General features: G+C 38.5%; 2 protein-coding genes and 1 long non-coding RNA gene across 4 annotated transcripts in view; 2 read left to right on the top strand and 1 right to left on the bottom strand.

Annotated features, from left to right (window-relative positions):
* Nucleotides 1-12,856, top strand: part of LOC106176343 (uncharacterized) — a 48,874-nt gene extending 36,018 nt beyond the window's left edge. Inside the window, exons 36-56 of the mRNA XM_087003669.1 lie at nucleotides 216-421; nucleotides 1,205-1,300; nucleotides 1,691-1,844; nucleotides 2,218-2,391; nucleotides 2,618-2,900; nucleotides 3,243-3,308; nucleotides 3,512-3,695; nucleotides 4,006-4,140; nucleotides 4,427-4,570; nucleotides 4,859-5,164; nucleotides 5,569-5,792; nucleotides 6,039-7,638; nucleotides 7,877-8,103; nucleotides 8,350-8,479; nucleotides 8,973-9,196; nucleotides 9,425-9,590; nucleotides 9,828-10,231; nucleotides 10,695-10,818; nucleotides 11,249-11,554; nucleotides 11,828-11,934; nucleotides 12,541-12,856. Coding sequence (XP_086859795.1) covers nucleotides 216-421; nucleotides 1,205-1,300; nucleotides 1,691-1,844; nucleotides 2,218-2,391; nucleotides 2,618-2,900; nucleotides 3,243-3,308; nucleotides 3,512-3,695; nucleotides 4,006-4,140; nucleotides 4,427-4,570; nucleotides 4,859-5,164; nucleotides 5,569-5,792; nucleotides 6,039-7,638; nucleotides 7,877-8,103; nucleotides 8,350-8,479; nucleotides 8,973-9,196; nucleotides 9,425-9,590; nucleotides 9,828-10,231; nucleotides 10,695-10,818; nucleotides 11,249-11,554; nucleotides 11,828-11,934; nucleotides 12,541-12,597 — 5,317 coding nt within the window. The 3' untranslated portion in view covers nucleotides 12,598-12,856. The remainder of the gene's footprint in view (nucleotides 1-215; nucleotides 422-1,204; nucleotides 1,301-1,690; nucleotides 1,845-2,217; nucleotides 2,392-2,617; nucleotides 2,901-3,242; nucleotides 3,309-3,511; nucleotides 3,696-4,005; nucleotides 4,141-4,426; nucleotides 4,571-4,858; nucleotides 5,165-5,568; nucleotides 5,793-6,038; nucleotides 7,639-7,876; nucleotides 8,104-8,349; nucleotides 8,480-8,972; nucleotides 9,197-9,424; nucleotides 9,591-9,827; nucleotides 10,232-10,694; nucleotides 10,819-11,248; nucleotides 11,555-11,827; nucleotides 11,935-12,540) is intronic.
* A 1,903-nt stretch (nucleotides 12,857-14,759) lies between these two features.
* LOC147764084 (uncharacterized) lies at nucleotides 14,760-15,546 on the bottom strand. The gene is made up of 2 exons (XR_015332738.1): nucleotides 15,372-15,546; nucleotides 14,760-15,216 (listed from the first exon to the last, which is right to left on the bottom strand). It is a non-coding gene; the product is annotated as an uncharacterized LOC147764084 (long non-coding RNA).
* A 71-nt stretch (nucleotides 15,547-15,617) lies between these two features.
* LOC106176357 (uncharacterized) overlaps nucleotides 15,618-17,555 on the top strand; it is a 48,275-nt gene continuing 46,337 nt past the window's right edge. Inside the window, exons 1-2 of one of the 2 annotated variants that reach the window (XM_087003700.1) lie at nucleotides 15,690-15,752; nucleotides 16,654-16,681. The gene's annotated coding sequence lies outside the window, so the exon portion shown is untranslated. Of the gene's footprint in view, nucleotides 15,753-16,653; nucleotides 16,682-17,555 lie in introns of both variants that reach the window. The other variant, XM_087003697.1, reaches the window with a different exon arrangement.

Here is a 17,555-nt window from a genome sequence, read left to right on the forward strand (position 1 = left end):
AAATATATGTAGAGTATAAATGAATGGCCTTTAAGTTAAAATTTCCAAGGTTTAGATAAATATATATATAAGAAGATAACTACAACCATATATAACTGTTATTACAGTGTGTGTGTGTGTGTGAGAGAGAGAGAGAGAGAGAGAGAGAGAGAGAGAGAGAGAGTGAATTGAATCAGCTGTTTATCTATACATACATTTTCATTCTCTCACTGCAGGTGTAGCAGCGGTTTTTCTTTTAGTGGTTCATATTCGTACATTTGTGACACCAAAAGAACAAGGAGTTTTTCAGTGCCTGCTCGACCCAGGACTGCAAGACCAGCTTGTATCTCGATAATAATTAATCCTCCTCGCGGAGGTGGAGGGCCAGATGGAGGGCCAGGTGGGCCAGGTGGAGGGCCCAGTGGTGGCGGCTGCTGTGCGGGTAAATACATTTAGTTTTGTGCCCTCACATTCTATTTCTCATTTATTTGATAAAAACACAAATAGCTAGCTACATTTGTGTGAACAACCTTTGGCTGGCTCAAATTTTGGTTTACACAATTTTTGGTAAAGAGGAAAAGAGCGTACCTCCCCCTCCCTCAAAAGAAAGGGAGTTGGGGTTGGGTAGCCCTCCACAGCTGATCTGTCTCCACCCATTTTTTCTCGAATTAGCTCAAGGCTCGACCGGTCGTCATTTCACTACACAATGTCAGCCTTAGCATGTGATTGAACTGATGCTGATTTTTTCAGCTTCCACAATATTTCGGCTAACACGTTTTTTGGCTTACACGTTTTTTGGCTTACACGTTTTTGGCTTAATCCTCTTTAGGTTCACACGTTTTTGGCTCACCCTACTTTTTGGCCTCTTTGCAACCCCACAAATTGAAATGTGTGCACTATTTCTTTGGAAATTATATTTTAAATGTGGATATTTCAGCCGCACACATTATGTTAAATGTCATTTTTCAACACTATTCAATGTTTATCATTAATCTGCTTATTTTTTTAAGTAATGGGACTTTCAATAAACCCGGCCGTCATCGGCCAAATTTCGAACATCATACTGGAGTTTGTTTCATTATTTTATCTGCACGTCATATTATTTAAATTAGCTTAGATCAAGGAGACATAAATGCACTATATCACGTTAAGTCAACATACATGCATTTTGTTATTGATATCAGTGCTACACATTCGATACCATTCTATTGTATCCATATTCCAGGTTCCTCCAGTCTTACCGTCACTGTCACCCAGGACGTGTCTTGTGAAAAATGCGTGCTCAACGTTGTCGACTGTATACTTGGAAACGTTCCACCTTGTACGTAAAGAGATGTTTTGTGGTCCAAAATATTCTCCTTTAGATACAACATAATTAAACTTAGTTTTACCGGATATTAAAAAAATTGCAGCTTTCTTTATTTTAGACCCAGGGCGAGAAGTTCACTATTTTACCAATTGAAGGCTTTTTTTCTATCATGATTAGTAATTACAAGAGCTGTTGAGTATATACTGCAGAAATGTTTAAGCAACATACATGTACTTTATAATTGCAATAGATTATTTTTGACAAATTTTATTGTATTTTTTAACCACCTAAGGTTTTTTTTCTTTTTTTCCGATATAACTCAATTGGTTTGTGCGTCCTTTTTGCATAGATACATGCGTGTAAGATGAACGTTAAATAAGACACGTTATCTTTATTTCGTAGTCCCGTTCAGTTGCGGCTATACCATCGGAACAAAGGCTCGTCCAGGAGCTCTAGGAAACGGCGGCGCAGTGGGCTGGGCAAAGGATGTAGCGGACGTTGTTTTTGCCTGTGTTCCCGCTTTGTCTGTCCTGTCGTCAATTTGGGGAGGCTTAAGGTAAGATAGAACTTACATATACTAGTAAGTGCTAAAGAAAAAAGAGATAAGATGGAAAGGAAATGGCCATAGAAAACATAATGCTTAACTTGGCCAAGTTAAGCAGAAAAGGGCGTTTTAAATCGCGTCGGCAGATACGATTGTCTGTATATAATGGTGAGACAATTACCAGCCTAGCAGTACGTGCGCAATTGCATCCAAAAAGTCAGCGCAGAAATGTATTGACGTAGGGGCTAAAGTGAAGCTGATAAGATTGACATCATCTATATTTATAGGAGATTGTGATTTTTACACATTGCTTTATGAGATTCAGATAAGAATCTGTTTTAAATTCGGGTCGATTTTGAACTTGATATTATTTATCATGAATCAGGTGTATAGAAACGATTGGAGACGCATGTTTGCCGTCAGTGTCATATGAAAGAAGACGAAGGGCAATAAGTTTACTTACAAAAGAAGAGGTCGCTCCCATCTTAGCCTACAGGGTTCAGTCGCTCCAGAATCTGGTTCAGTTGATGCTCATGTTCGTTGATGAACCAGAACAGTGGTAAGTATATCTTTAAAGGAGGAAATTATTTCACTTATATTTTATATAATATATCAGGATTTTTCTAGATTTTAAATGCATAGCGCTCACATGCAATTGGTAAATAGCTTTCTGTTATCTGCCATATGTTCTTTTCAATTTCCATCGTTTTCGAAACCTTTTTTCTCTATATCTAAATACGCATTTGTGTATCTAGACTGATATGGTCACCAATATATCATTTAAGGCAATTTGTGGACGCCAACGTGTGGTGGAAAAATCAACTCCGACCTCTGCTGGCAGACGACAGTGACGGCGGCCATCTGATAACTAGAGCTGAACTAGATTCCGTTCGAGGAACTAATCCAACAAACATGTCTGAAGTCATGATGGAAAACTTTGTCACGAGGCTAAATAATTCCTTGACTAACTGGGAAAATGGAATACTTGAAGGGCAAGGAGTCATCAGTTATAACAAGGCGTTAGAACGTATGAACAGAATCACCAACGATACACGGACCGCAAAAGATGTTAGTTCAAATGGGTAGTTTGATTACTACTTTTTCCTTAACACGTTTTTAAAGAATATCTTGAGAGATAAAAAATGTATTAAAGCTGTGTTACATATCAATGATATTAAAAGGATGTACAATGTTTGTCGCAAATACTGTAGTAAATTTAGATTTCATAACGAGAGGAAACAAGCCTGCAGAGATTTGCACTAAGGACTCCATCTAGTGTTTTTTTTATTTTTATTATATTTTTTTAAATTTTTTTTTTTACAAAATGTGCGCATTGAATCCTAATGTTATAAGACACATATGTTTCATTGGCGAAAAATAGATAAATAGACAGTTTTATTTTTACTCTAGGCGGGGGCGCAAACCATTTTTGATTGGCACAATGAAGCGAATCAGCAGTTTTTAGACGCAAAGACGGTAACCATTTCTTTTTTTTTACATTTCCCCAATGTTTTCACAGTTGGAAAATGTTGTTTCTGTCAAAATGTTTATTTGAATATGATGATCTTTCTTTATGGGCGGTGGTTACAGGTTTTTAAGTATCAAACAAAACGGGTATAATCAAGTGTATTACATGTTTGTAAGCTGCAACATATTTATGAACATGTGTATTTTTCTAGGGCAGGGGTGTCTGTGCCAAAGTTCGGATCCAGATCGTGCAGGAATTGGTTCTCACAAGAGATGCGTTTGAAGCGACACTGGAAATTGAAAATGGCGAGACAAATACTTTGGAGAAGATTAGAGTTGAAATAATAATCACTCGGAGTGAAACTGGCGAAAGAGCAACCGAATTGTTTTCGATAGGTAATGCATTTTTTTTGTAAGAATAATGATCTCCAGTAATCTTTTATGGCAAAAATGCTCATGTTATATGTAATTAAAGAAAAGCCCGTCAATTTAGATGCCGATTAATTCTGTTTATGTCATGATACTTAAAAACGTCTTTTTCAGACAGATATGGTCACAGTTGAACTAATATTTAAAAATTATGCCAACTTTTTTTTCGTATGCAGGATTAACAAACAGAAAAACGGGGTCGTTTTACCGAACTTCCCTGTGGTTGTTCTTTTTAAAAAAAGACCAGTTTGGATCACATATTATATTTTATACTCAGGTCAGCCCAAGCTATCCGGATTAACGGACGTGTCTGGAAATGGTACCCTTACTCCAAAACAAGAGGGAAGCTCTATCTGGCTTATAGTACCTTACAGTGAGGCGGCACCTCAAGAGGACACTCAATATGACATGGGTACATTAAATTAATCAGTGATTTGTGTTTAATAGTAGTTTACAGTTTTCAAGTATTGATAGTGGCATCCGGTGCTTTCGAAAGTAAATGCATTATGGTGGAAATCAATGACTAATATTTGTTTGAAAAAAATCCGAGTTTAGAATAGAATTAATAGAGTATTTACAGTATTTTAAACATTTTTCACTTGTAAAAATGCTTTGATTGGATACTCGCATCTATTTTACATTTCATTGGTATAATTGGTGGTAGGATGTTCAATATTTAGCCCTTACTTATCTTGCAGGAGGGAAACTATTTTATACACTCAACGGAGAAGAAATCACAGTTCCTCTTTTCCCTGACACCGTGACCGTTAAACCAGACCCACGCCTTCACATTAACTACTTCTTGGAAAAGTATGTCCTAGGGGACGATCCATTCACAACAGGTACCTGGTGTATACAAAATAATTTTTCTATTGTAGAGGTGGCAGATATTTATTATTTCAGTGACGTGTCAGTTGAGCAGCAGTATGAAGAGGATTGGCAGCTGAAAGCCATTGCGGAAATTGGCGTAATTGCATTGGCTAAGATGAGTACAAAAAAACTGAAAGACTTTCAAAATGCAGCTTTAAAAAATGAGAACTCCTCTCATCTGTCGCTTTTTTCCGCAAGTTCATTTTACGAATATATATTGCATAGTAGGTTAATAAGACACTTTTGTTGACTTTTTCCAGATGTTGTTGAACCATCGGTCCCATTCTCGCTGGGAGTACTGGTTTCAAATACAGGGTATGGTTCCGCAAACCAAATGCAGATCACGTCAGCTCAGCCTGAAATTATTGATAACGAGAAGGGACTACTTATCAGTTTCAAAATCACTGGCGCTCAGTTGGGGGCAGAACCGATTTCGACGTCCTTGACTGTGAATTTTGGAGACATACTACCAAATACTACAAAAATGGCGAGATGGATGATGACGTCATCGCTACCAGGAAGATTTTCTAATTATTCGGCGACGTTCGAGAATATCAATCCATTAGGTAATATTTTAAGATTTTATACTGTTTTTGATATTATTGATAAATATAAGTGTGTATTCTGAATAGATATTGTGGGTTGAAATAGGTATATCCCATGTTATTTATTCATAAGCAGAAATGTCTAACATTTACAGAAAGGTCAGTACAATCGTGACGATGGTATTGACTTCTGTTTTTGTTGCTACCCGAGGTAGAAAGTACAAAACCTTTTTTTCTTTCATATTATTTATTCACTATTTCCAGTCCCATTTTCTCCATCTCTCCCTTTACATCTTTCAATCTCCTGCGGCCTTCTCGCTGTTTTACCCGCTTCGTGAAATTTAACCGCCAACCTCACAGAATTTCGACCCACAAAAATGTTTGTCCACTCAAATTGAATGTGAAATATTAATTTGTTTTTTTAGGAGACCCTCAGTTATCAGTTTTAGATTCCGTTGAATTTCACGAGCTTCTACATGTCGTTCGTGTGGAACCAGACGACGGCATTCCGGACTTCTTGGTCGTGCCAGACATGAGTTTGGATTTACTTCCCAATTTTATATACACCAGTCACGACGGAAACAACCCATACCCTGTGTCGTCTGCAAACATAACTCATGTTCAGTTTAATGGAGGCAAAGAAATAAAGGTACCACAATGGCAGTAAAAGCTTTTAAACTCCTAAAGAAAAATTACTATGTGTTCATTGGCATATTTCTTAATGAAGATCAGAAATTATTTATCTGAATTTTTTAAATTCTTCTTGGCAAGTGAAAACATATAGACATGTATACAGTAGGCCTGTTAACGCTCACTTTTTGATATGAAATAAACCAGGTAATGCACGTAATCTTTATTAAACAATCTGTTGTTAATATAATCTATCTTTTTACAGTTAACAGTGAAGTCGGACAGCAGCGGTTGGATTTATGCCAGAACTGAATTCAGTGAAGATTTATCACTAGATGTCGACTCTGTTACTCGTTCCGATGGAAAAACAATATTACCTGACTACAATATGTGGATTGGCAAAATAAACGACAATTCGTTACTACAGATTGTAGATTTTTATGAAAATACAACCGGCGTGCACATGTACATGTACACCGTCAAGCTGGCAAGAAAAAATATCTTTGCTCCAAAGTTTGACCCGACATACATATCACTGAATGTTACTGAAGGGACACCAACTGACACTCTTATTTACACTGCTATGGCCACAGATAACGACACTCCCCCTGAGAACATGGTTTCATACCACTTACAGAGTACCGGTAGTGTGCCTTTCAGCGTAAACGATCAAAGCGGGGAAATCAGGGTGTCAGGAGATCTGGATAGAGAAATGGAGGACATCATTTCATTCCGTATTCTAGCAACGGACGGAGGGGAGCCACAAAAAACTGGAACTCTGTCCGTGGATGCCCATGTTATCGATGTCAATGACGAGTACCCTGTATTCAACCCCACTCAATATTCAACAAACTTAGAGGTTGATGCGCCAGTATCATATTCAATTGTTCAAGTATCGGCTACAGACCGAGATAGCGGTTCCAATGGCCAACTTACATACGGCATAAACAATCCAGATGGAACATTCGAAATTGATCCCGACACTGGTGAATTACGGGTGGCGTCTTCGTTAAACACCTCTTTGTCGCCTTATGTGTTGGAGATATTTGCTGAAGATCGTGGAATTCCCCCGAGGCGCAGCCCAGTGCTCGCACAAGTGACCATTAAAGTAACACCTGTAAATCGCAATGCCCCTGTATTTGATGCTGACGTCAACAGTTTCTCGATAGCGGAAGCTGCTATTATAGGCACGGTGGTTGGCTCTGTGTCAGCATCAGACCACGACACCTCACAGACGGTCACATACATGCTGGGTCCAAACCAAAACATTCCTTTCGAAGTGAACACAACCAGTGGAGCCCTGAGAACAACTGGTGTTTTGGACTACGAAAAGGCCAAGTTGTACGAGTTTACCGTTCTTGCAAAGGACAACGGCAACCCACCGACTGGAAGTCTAACTGGCACCACGACGGTGTCGGTAAATGTTACTGATGTGAACGACAACGCAGCCGCATTCGCTGACAATGCATACGACGTGACTATCCTGGAGGACTCTGAGATGGGAACGAATGTCATTCGCACGGTCGCTTTTGATGCAGATTCTGGTGAAAATGGTAGGATCTCGATTGTAACGTTAATAGGATCTGACCTTCCATTCGAAGTCAATTTTGATGGATCCAACGTAACTGTGCGGACTGCGGGTTTGTTGGACAGGGAAACCAAGGACTCGTATGTTTTTAATCTGGTTGCTGTGGATGCCGGGGTTCCTCAAAAGACGGGTTTGGCACAGGTCACGGTGACAGTAGAAGATGTGAATGACAACCCACCTGTCATTACGCCGCCAGCCGACCCGGTGACCTTGGCACCAGACACGCCCGTTAACACTGAAGTAACCACAGTCCAGGCAACCGATGCTGACATCACAGGTTTATATTACGTTTTTCTAGATGATCGACAACGAATTATGTTCATGTCTTATAATCTTAGAGTGAAGTCTCGCTTAATGAATATCTTAAGGTAAAACCTGCACGTGATATGCCACACGGTACTTTTACTGGTACCGTCAATGTGTATATGAGGAATAGATGTGTTATCATAGAATGAACTAAACTTGTATGATTATTATAGTCCATTGCCAATATCAATTTTGTACTATGCTTTTAGGAATGCTTCGATATTCTTTGTCGAATGATGGTTCCGGAAAGTTCGCCATCAACGCTGAGACTGGGGCTATTCGTCTAATAAAGCCATTGGCCGCGGCCCAGACATCGTTTACTGTCGACGTTTTGGTAACAGACGGCGTGCATAATGTCACGGCCAGTGTCAACCTGCAAGTTGCAACGTCCAACACCTTTGCTCCCTTTTTTAACAAAACCAAATATGAAACGATGGTAATCAATTATATTCTTTTATCAGAAAATTGTACTAAGTTGTGTCAATCTTAACTTAATACCTCAGTACTATTTACGCTAACTTCCGCCCTCCTTAATGTAAAAATAAAGAAATAGTTCGTTATAAAACAGATACAACAAAAGTGTTACCTTCTCTAGACATGAGACCGACTTAGAATGTAAGTGGAGAGTCAAGATTTACCAATATTGATGTTACAATTAATCATAACACTTAATATATTACAGGTACTCGAAAACTCTGCCCCAGGGGTAGTTGTAGAGACGGTAGTTGCAACTGATCAAGACAGCAGCGTAGTGACGTATTCTATAGCTGATGGTAATGTTGGGAGTGCATTCACAATTGACGCCGTTTCTGGTAAGTTTTCATTCCACTTGACACAGTTAAGTTTATACAACATTATATGGAAAATATGTAGTACTGGATGTTCCATATGCATTTATTTTAACAACAGTATGTAATTCTGCCTTATACACTTTATACGTCAATCACCCTACGTATTTATATCGAAACAAGGGGTTGGTGCAATTAAGAATTTTTTTTCGGAATTAGACCTAGCATTTATACTAAAGAACATACTTTTAAGTATTAAAATTAAATTAAAATTAAGTATTTGGTATTTTAATCAATAGCCTTAGAAGGGCAAATGGGTCCGAAGTTAATTGATTGCTGACACTCTGTTGAAAGGAAGAAAAATGGCGGTCATTTTATGATACGGACACTACGATAAGCTCCTTCACCGATCCCTTTTTGTGGATAGCAGATACAAAATATTTATCTAAGAATTGAAGAAATTTCTAGAACCAGAAGTATTGGTTATAATGTAATTCAATTTTATTTTATTTTCAAGGCCAAATCACTGTCCAAGGAAGTTTAGACAGAGAAAGCAGACCTATGTATAATTTGACAGTCGTGGCAAGTGACAGTGGCATCAACGGGCAAAATATCCTCACCTCAGCTGTACCCGTCTTCATCACAGTTGGAGATGTCAATGAGTTTACTCCAGAATTTCAGGAGACCGAACTGGTGTCTCGCATATATGAAAATCTGCCCGGGAATACTTTCCTAAGAGAGGTGAGCTTTTTTGTTCTGTTCAGTAACATCAGTTCGAGCTAAATACCTGTTTTGTAATTTTAATGCGTAAGGTGATGTGAACTGATACAGAACGTTTAGTTTGGAGAGAGAGGAACGGAGCTATGATAAATTTTATCCCCAAATATCCCACGCCCTGCTCGGTCAAGCAGCCTGTTTTGTTTAATACCAATAACACTCAATAAAACGGTATTTTCCTCCATCTTTCAGTTTAAAGTTCAGGACAATGACACTGATCAGACTATCCACTTCACGTTGATACAATCAGCAGAAAATGCTTTCTTCATCTCTTCCGACGGCCAGATATATATAACCAAATCACTGGACAGGGAGATGACTGGCCTTTACAGAATGGCAGTAGTTGCAAAGGACGATGGTAAGATCCACACAAAACATACACGTGCACTCCGTATATGGTAGTGTGAAAGTACTTAATATTAATGGAACACTAACCATTGTTTTTAAGTGAGTGCAGAACCATCTTGAAATGCTTTTGATTGACATAAAGGATATTCGTTATGTCCCTTTGTCATTGTTACCTGGTGATTTGGTTCTGAAATATTCATTTTGGTTCTTTCACACTTGTTCATTGCAAATTTGATATTTTATGTAGGTGTTCCCCCACGAAGTTCCACCATGGACCTGGAAGTACAGGTCCTCGATGTCAACGACAACGCCCCGGTCTTCACTGCTCCCTCCTATAATGAAACTGTAAACCTGGCTGACCTCCCTGACGGTTCAGACGCAATCCTCACCGTGAAAGCCGTTGATGCAGATATTGATGCCAATGGTGTTGTACGATACGGCTTAGAGTCCTCCCCAAATGATTATTTTGAGATCGACAGCATAATGGGAGTAATCCGCATACTGCCTGCAGGCCGGAACGTTGTTGGAGAGAGGACCGAAACCCTTACGGTTGTCGCTACAGACCGGGGTACCCCGCCACAAACTTCAGCTGCAGTAGCAAGAATCACGTTGATTGGGGCTGAGACTCCACGTACAAACTATTCAATTGAGGTAAGAAAACCTAACTTAAGATCTGTCAGTAGGAAAAGCACATATGCACGTATCACCCAACAAGGCCCTCTGTTGAAGTAGAGTAATCTGAGATATTGGTGGTGGATTGATTTATTTCATTTCTTTGCAACTTATGATAATTTGGCCTCTTCGTCGTATAAAAGTGTTTGACCCAGTAAACGGATTGATTATTAGACATTACGTTATAGTTTCGCAGTTAACACGTCAGGAACTTGGTCCTGGGGACGATTTCACATATTACAGGACTGTCTTAAAAATGAGTAGTGACTTGAGGCATATGCTTATAAGCAGTTATCTTTCTTAGGATGGGAAAATGAATCTCTTAAGACTAAATCCTTGTTACAAAGTAGGCGCAATACTTAATTTAACACTACTTACTTATTGTGGGTCAAGGAAGACTTAAATATTGGCCTTAAAGTTCGGATCAATTTTTATCTTATAGGTATCTGAAGACACATTGCCCGGATCCACCATTCTACACTTAAATGTAACCCAGGTTGGTCTCAGTGTTGTCTATACAATAGTGGACGGAAATGCGGAAGGGAAATTTTCTGTCGAGGTGCATGGTAAGTACAACCACCTGCTGGAATTCAATTATCTTTTCTACTGATTGTTCCCCAGCTACTGATAAGATATTTATGTCTCCTCCATCCCAGTGCATCACAAACTTGCATATTCCCGTTCATAGCAAAAGAGAATGTAACAAAGACTATCGGGTGTTCGTGATTTGGCCAAACAAGGCCGCTTTTATTAATTGTTGTCGCCATAAAATATCGTTTGACTACGCCAAACTTTCCTTTATTCAGTTGGTTGCAATCAAGTCGCGCTTTCGCAAATGTTGGAATTAGAAAGATGCCAACCTGCAGGTATCGGGATAATATTGATGAATTGATTTATATAAATGAAACTTTTAATGTAGATGGTTTTCCTGTCATCCATTTTTTTGTAAGAATATTTAGCCACTGTTGATTGTTTTATGGGTCATTCCTCCTACAGGTCACCTCGTGTTGGAATCACGGTTGGATAGAGAAACGACACCGTCATACGTTTTAACACTGAATGGAACAGATGGACAGTTTACCGTTCATATCACTGTAACAAGATCGACGTCATCCACGTCAACAACGACGTCAACAACGACCCCGACAACGACGACGACAACGGAGACTTTGACAACGACGACGGAGACTTCGACAACGACGACAACGGAGACTTCGACAACGACATCATCAGAAACGGAGTCAACGACAACGGTACTGACACCGTCTACCACCACTCCAACTATCCAGCAGCTGAATGAAGGTGCTTTCGTTTTTCTTTATTTTTATGTCAAACTGCGTTGGAAGTTTCACTATGTAAACATCTGTGTTTAACTCAGTTGTCTTTACGCTTGTATTTTAATTACGTCCCATGTTTGCATGTTTTCAATGTGTTGTTCATGTCTGAAAAGACACAGAACAAATGTTTTGCTTAATAGCAACAAAATGTCCAGTATGTTAATGAATTACATAAATAGATTTGTATGGAGTTTTGAGTTCATAATATGTAAACTTAATTTGTCAATAATTCCTTCAGAATTGACTGCGAAGAGACGGGAAGTGTTTGACGTCATGGAACAACTCAAAGACGCAGCTCTGCCTACCCAGGACTTCATGCGTATGTTTAACCAGTGGAGGATAATGGTAGGTTTTGACAGTAGAGATCTGTCATCAACCGTTATATCGTGTGAAATACTTTCAACATGCTGTCGTGCTTTAGGACCTCTTTCTCTACCTTCATGTACATACTATTAAACGGTAGTCGTTTTCTTTTTCGAGGCCAATTTTTTTTTTACATTTCTAAATATTTACGTATGTTTCCAAGTAATTATGTTTTGGATATGTATTAAATAAGAATATTTGGAAAGGACATTAAAGGAAGTGAATGATTTGGACAAGTATATAAAGGGGTGTAAATCCACGTGCATGGCGCAGCATTACATCTGCTCCATGAAAAGTAATATACTGTGCGGGTATCCAGAGACAAAGGTCCTTGAGAAAGAAAAAAACAGGTTAAATCAAAGAATACAAATGTATTGGTTAGTTCGGGGTCAAGATAAAGATATAAAAGTCCTGTGTTTGGGTAAAATAATATTAAGACCCATGCCAGGTTCTAGTAATGTGACTCCGACTTTCCGAAGACTGCCCTCCCCCAATTTACTCCCAACCCCGGGTAAAATTATACAAAGCAAACAAATCTTTTTAATTCAATGTATGCGGTTTTGTAGATATGATTATTTATTATTCCAGATTTTTGAATACCTACAAGTTTACAATGAGCGACAGGAGCGAATGAATGAAGAATAGAGGTTGGGACGACAACGTTTTGTTTAAAACACACACACGCTGAACTGTTGCTTTGATCATGCGTAATACATCGAGCTGACATGCAGAAATAATTCAATAAAAATCATATATATGACATTAAGTTGGGGCTTTATGTGTGATTTGATTACTCGAAACTTAATATATACAGAATAATAAATAAACTATTTTTCCTTCTTCTGTTGGTGTGTGTATTCGATGTGTGTGTGTGTGTGATTTAATAAATTAAGATGTAAGTACACCATTGTTTATGAATTATGTTGTCATACTTTTGACGAATTGGTTGTTCCAATATAGAAGAAGACGGAGTGGTGCTGATTAAAGGCGGGAAAAACCTGTACATCAGATGTGCACCATGTTAGAGATATTTTTGTGGAATGATATATTAATCAATGAAGTGACTGCTGAAAGAAATTGACTACTTTTATAGTACTAAACAACTCATTGAATATACATTCCACTGCAAAGCTAGTTTTGTTGTAAGGATGGCAGATTTAAGATAATACTTGTATGATACGCTTTTGTTGCTGTGAAATTTGAATTGAAATCTATTTTTCCAGTATTTTACATTTGTCAACAGCATTAGCCTACAATTGTTTATCATTAGAAAGTGCGGATTTGAAAAACAGAATAACAGATAACAATCAAAATCTTTAATATTCCAGAAGTATATGCTTGTAATAATTTTATTCTTATGTTCTTAGTTAAGGCAGTTTTTTTTTTTTTTTTTTTTTTTTTTTGGTATTTGATTATTGTTTCATGGAAAGCCTAAAACACTTTACATAATGTTTTAATTATGTAATTAGAGAAAGTTTGCATAGCGTCAGGGGTGAACACATTGCTTTCTTCAAAATCGTTATTTGCTTTTTTAATTGTCTTTTGTGTTAAGATTGATTACTTACTCCTAATATATGGAAATAAATGCTGTGCTCGGAAAAAATACCTTCTTGTCAAATATCAACATTTTATTCACAGCACAGTATATAAACGTGTAGCTTGTAAATAGATATATTTATGTGGATTTCTTTGTTCTTCCTTGTTTGCATAGAACAAGTCTGTTTACATCTGCTAATTATAACAGCAGATCCATAATTGCTAAACGGAAAAGAAGAATCGTGTTTAAAGTCATAATAACTCTTCGTTTTGGCCAAAAATACGATTTTCCTGGAAAAAACGGCAAATTTCCCGTACTTACCAATGGTCAACGACCCCATTCCTGCATTCAAAGTTAATCCAGGTTTTTTTCCTTAACGTACGGTTCTCTTAAGAGATTTTAACTGACGGAGCCCTCTCTCTGACATGGCAAGTTCACGCGATATCGAGCGATAGTTTCTGGTGGCCTACTTAAAACCGCGGGAAAAGCAGACGACAACAACAACACTATATAACAATATTATAAGATTCATAAGATATATTCGTCTTATTGCTCAAAATGCATTTATATCTACAATGTGTGAATACTGGGTTTTTCGTTATCCGACGCACTGTACAAAAACTCGCAACTTACGTCTGAGGGTTTCCCGCCATGTTATTTTGGTCTCGAATGAACGCGAGAATCCGCGTGACACCTAAACGTCATTGGCAACGGATGCACTTGTCGACCGTAAAGAAAGGCATCGAAAGCCCAAGTGACAAGCACAGATTTTAGTTTTACTACAATAACAGTCGTTTTAATGGGAAAATGCAATAGAATATATTTCCAGGCGTTGTTTACAATGTATTTCTTGCGGAATTTTGAATCTCAAAGGAAGAGTTATTATTGCTTTAACTATTCAAGTAAGTAGTAGTGTGGGAAAGGGCTGTACTTTACATATACATCGCAACAGAAATTAGGATGATTGATTCTGACCACATATGTCAATAATTGCCGGGTTTTTTATTTGGCCTTCGGGAGGACCTTCCTTTAAATAAACACAACTAAAATGTATTGATGTCTCTGAAAGACCAGTATTGTTTCATTTGATCAACTGAAACAACGAATAGGAATTGTGAATTTTCTGTTGTTGATTTGAGACTGTAAATTGTTTTTATAGCGTCCTGAAAATCAGTGCATTGAACTGTAAGTACAGAACTAAAACGAAACAGATGAAAAAAATGTTCAGAATACAAAAAAAAAAAAAAAAAAAGAGTAGCCCACAAACAAATTACCCAATAATCCATGTTTATTTTAACAGTTCAACAGAGTAGCTTCCAAAGCCATGGGTACATATAATGATATGTTAAAACTCATCAGTTTATTTATCATACGGTGAAATAGGATTTTCGTTGCATCTTGTATAAAGGTGGTAAAGGTAAAAACTGTATTTATAGACGGAGTTCTTTTACCCCAGTAAAGGCGTCGCGATCCTTCATAGATCTAGAGTCGGCTACTATATATATATTCGACACTTTCTCCCTCGTGGAACCATCGGTCGTGCATGCTTAATACGAAGTCAGGTAGACGCCAATATACAGTGTTAAACAAAAGGACTGCGGAAATGAAGATGTACTGCGATGTATAATCGACCATTTCTGCGGGCGTCCTTTTGGCGCAGTGGATCAGCAGTGATGTTTTCACGCCGACCCATGACGACATTGACGGTGTGGAAGAAGCTCACTGGCCTAAAATCAGACAGATTTTAAAAATATAATCTTAATGTCTTTGCTGATATAATATAATATGTTATAGCACCATCATCTACCTCAATGAACATCTTATCTCTCTCCGGATCACTTTTACCTTTCGTGGACACTAACACCCACTGTGCACCGCCTACCTCATCTGGTTTAGTCAATTCCTTTACGTCTTTTGCCTTTTTTCTTCTCAAGGGAAAGTTAACAACGGCGTATTCCAATATAGACGCCATTACGAATACCAAGCACACGGAGTTACACACGTCTATGGCTTTGACGTACACGTATTCAATGGAGTAAATAAAAAAGGTCATTTGTGAAGCGTATTTCAATAGGCATATACTCGTAACTTATTGGCTGACCTGGATAATGGAAAGGTGTGTCGCGTTTGTTGTTGAAAAAAAAAAAAAAACAGCAAAGGAACGCGCACACGGGTCTAACGTTACATTATAAACACCACACACCTTTCCATTAGGAAAGACTCATTAGTTGAAGGGCTTTTACAAGGAGAAGGCCTTTCCAAGGTAAGTTTTTATTTGTTTTAAACGTAATAAATATAGATCTGTTAGGCATTAGATAAGCCATCACTTAAGCCTAGATTGCATTTGAAATGCGATGCCTGTACGGTGCACGTACATATATACTGTCCGTAATACACTTTTCGTACGGCGTCTGAGCGGAGGTAGACGGTGGCAGTGCGAAATACCGGTAGATCAGAATCGTACGGTTGTAAGGCCATGCAATGTAGACATACTGGGCGTAGCCCGTAGTTCCTTAAAGCCTAGGTCCCAACTACGTTTTGGACGCACGGTTTTTAGGTTCCTTGCGTCCGGCTAGGACGTAGCTAGATCGCAGGGAAGAAATCAAGTAATTGGTAAAAAGTTTCTACGTGCTGTTTGCGTCCTCCAAAAGTCCGCGAGGAGAACAGGAAGCAAAACTGACGAACGCCATCAGTACGTCACCACAAACGTGTGAGGCAAGTGTGAAGCAAGACTGACGCAGAAGGGCACTACTTTCGCCGTGCGTTGCATTCGCATCGTGAGTGGTGAGTGTGTGCAACGTACATAGGAAGCAAGACAAACTCAAGAAATGAGTACAATTTCCACGGCCATCGCTCCTTGCAATTTGCATTCCCTGCTTGAAAGGACATCTCATTTGGCCCTTGCGACTCGCAAGGCAGACTTTCCTCTCTACCTACGACTTCCACGGCCTCCGCAACACCCAAAAATCGCAGGGGACGTACGATCCTGAAATTTGTGCGTCCGGTTGTGACCGAGGCTTTACTATTTCAAAAAATCGACAATTTCATCGCACGGCGCCCGTGTAAATGTAATCTAGGCTTTAAGGAACACAGGTGTCAATTTAGTGAGTTAATTTTTATTTTTTATCTGGTTCGAGTCTTTTAACTTATCACTTTCTTTTAAGCTGTACGTGTACCTAGTCCCCACGGGAGGTAAGTACACCCATATCAATTGTCAAGGGTCAGGCATTTAAACGTTGATTAAATCAAGAAATGTAAGCACATTGTCATTCACTTCATGGAGGTGTTATTTTGTGAATCCCTTTTTAAGGAATAAAGGATTGATCCAATTCTAGTTGTAATGCGTGATACTTTAACTGCAAGCCTGATATGTTATAGACCCCTATTGTCCTGTGGTCTATCCTGCAACAATTGTAGCCTAGCAATGAGGTACCGGTATAAAACTGGTAACATATGATTCATCCGAGGTATTTGTAACCCTATGTAACAAGTTAGCACTCAGATCGCTTTACTTAAAATAAACCCGTTTTCATTTTATGTTGGGTTATTTTGTGCATCACTCCTTGCTGCCAACAGGCACAGGTAAACCTGTGTGACAAAGAGGGTAAACCGTATGAAATGAGACGATATAAATAGCAAGGTAAACTATTCGAAAAAATCGTGCAAGACATCTGGATGAGACATACAGTATGGTATCTATAGCAAAGGGAAGGGTGTTTACTTTTAAACAAGTAAAAGAAGGAGATAAAACATGGCGGTTAAACCGAACATACATGTACATGTATGTATCATTCATAGATGGGATTTTTCAGATATTTTATAAACTCCTTATTAACAATAGACTCTATCAATTTCATTTACATTTCACGTGTAAGCAAAAAGATTGTCATGATTTTGGAGCCTGATAAATTATCAGTGGCGGATCCAGAGATATTTTCTGACAGTCTTCCAAATTATCTTTGTTGCGCCATCCCCTATTTTTGACCGTCTTCCGACAGAAAAATTAGATACCCGTCAATGTAAACTTGAAAATCTGACCGTCTTCCGGAAGACCCAGAAGACGGCC

This window comes from Lingula anatina, chromosome 1, assembly GCF_051362555.1.
Source record: "Lingula anatina isolate TDL-2025a chromosome 1, LinAna3.0, whole genome shotgun sequence".
NCBI classification, from domain to species: Eukaryota; Metazoa; Brachiopoda; class Lingulata; order Lingulida; family Lingulidae; genus Lingula; species Lingula anatina.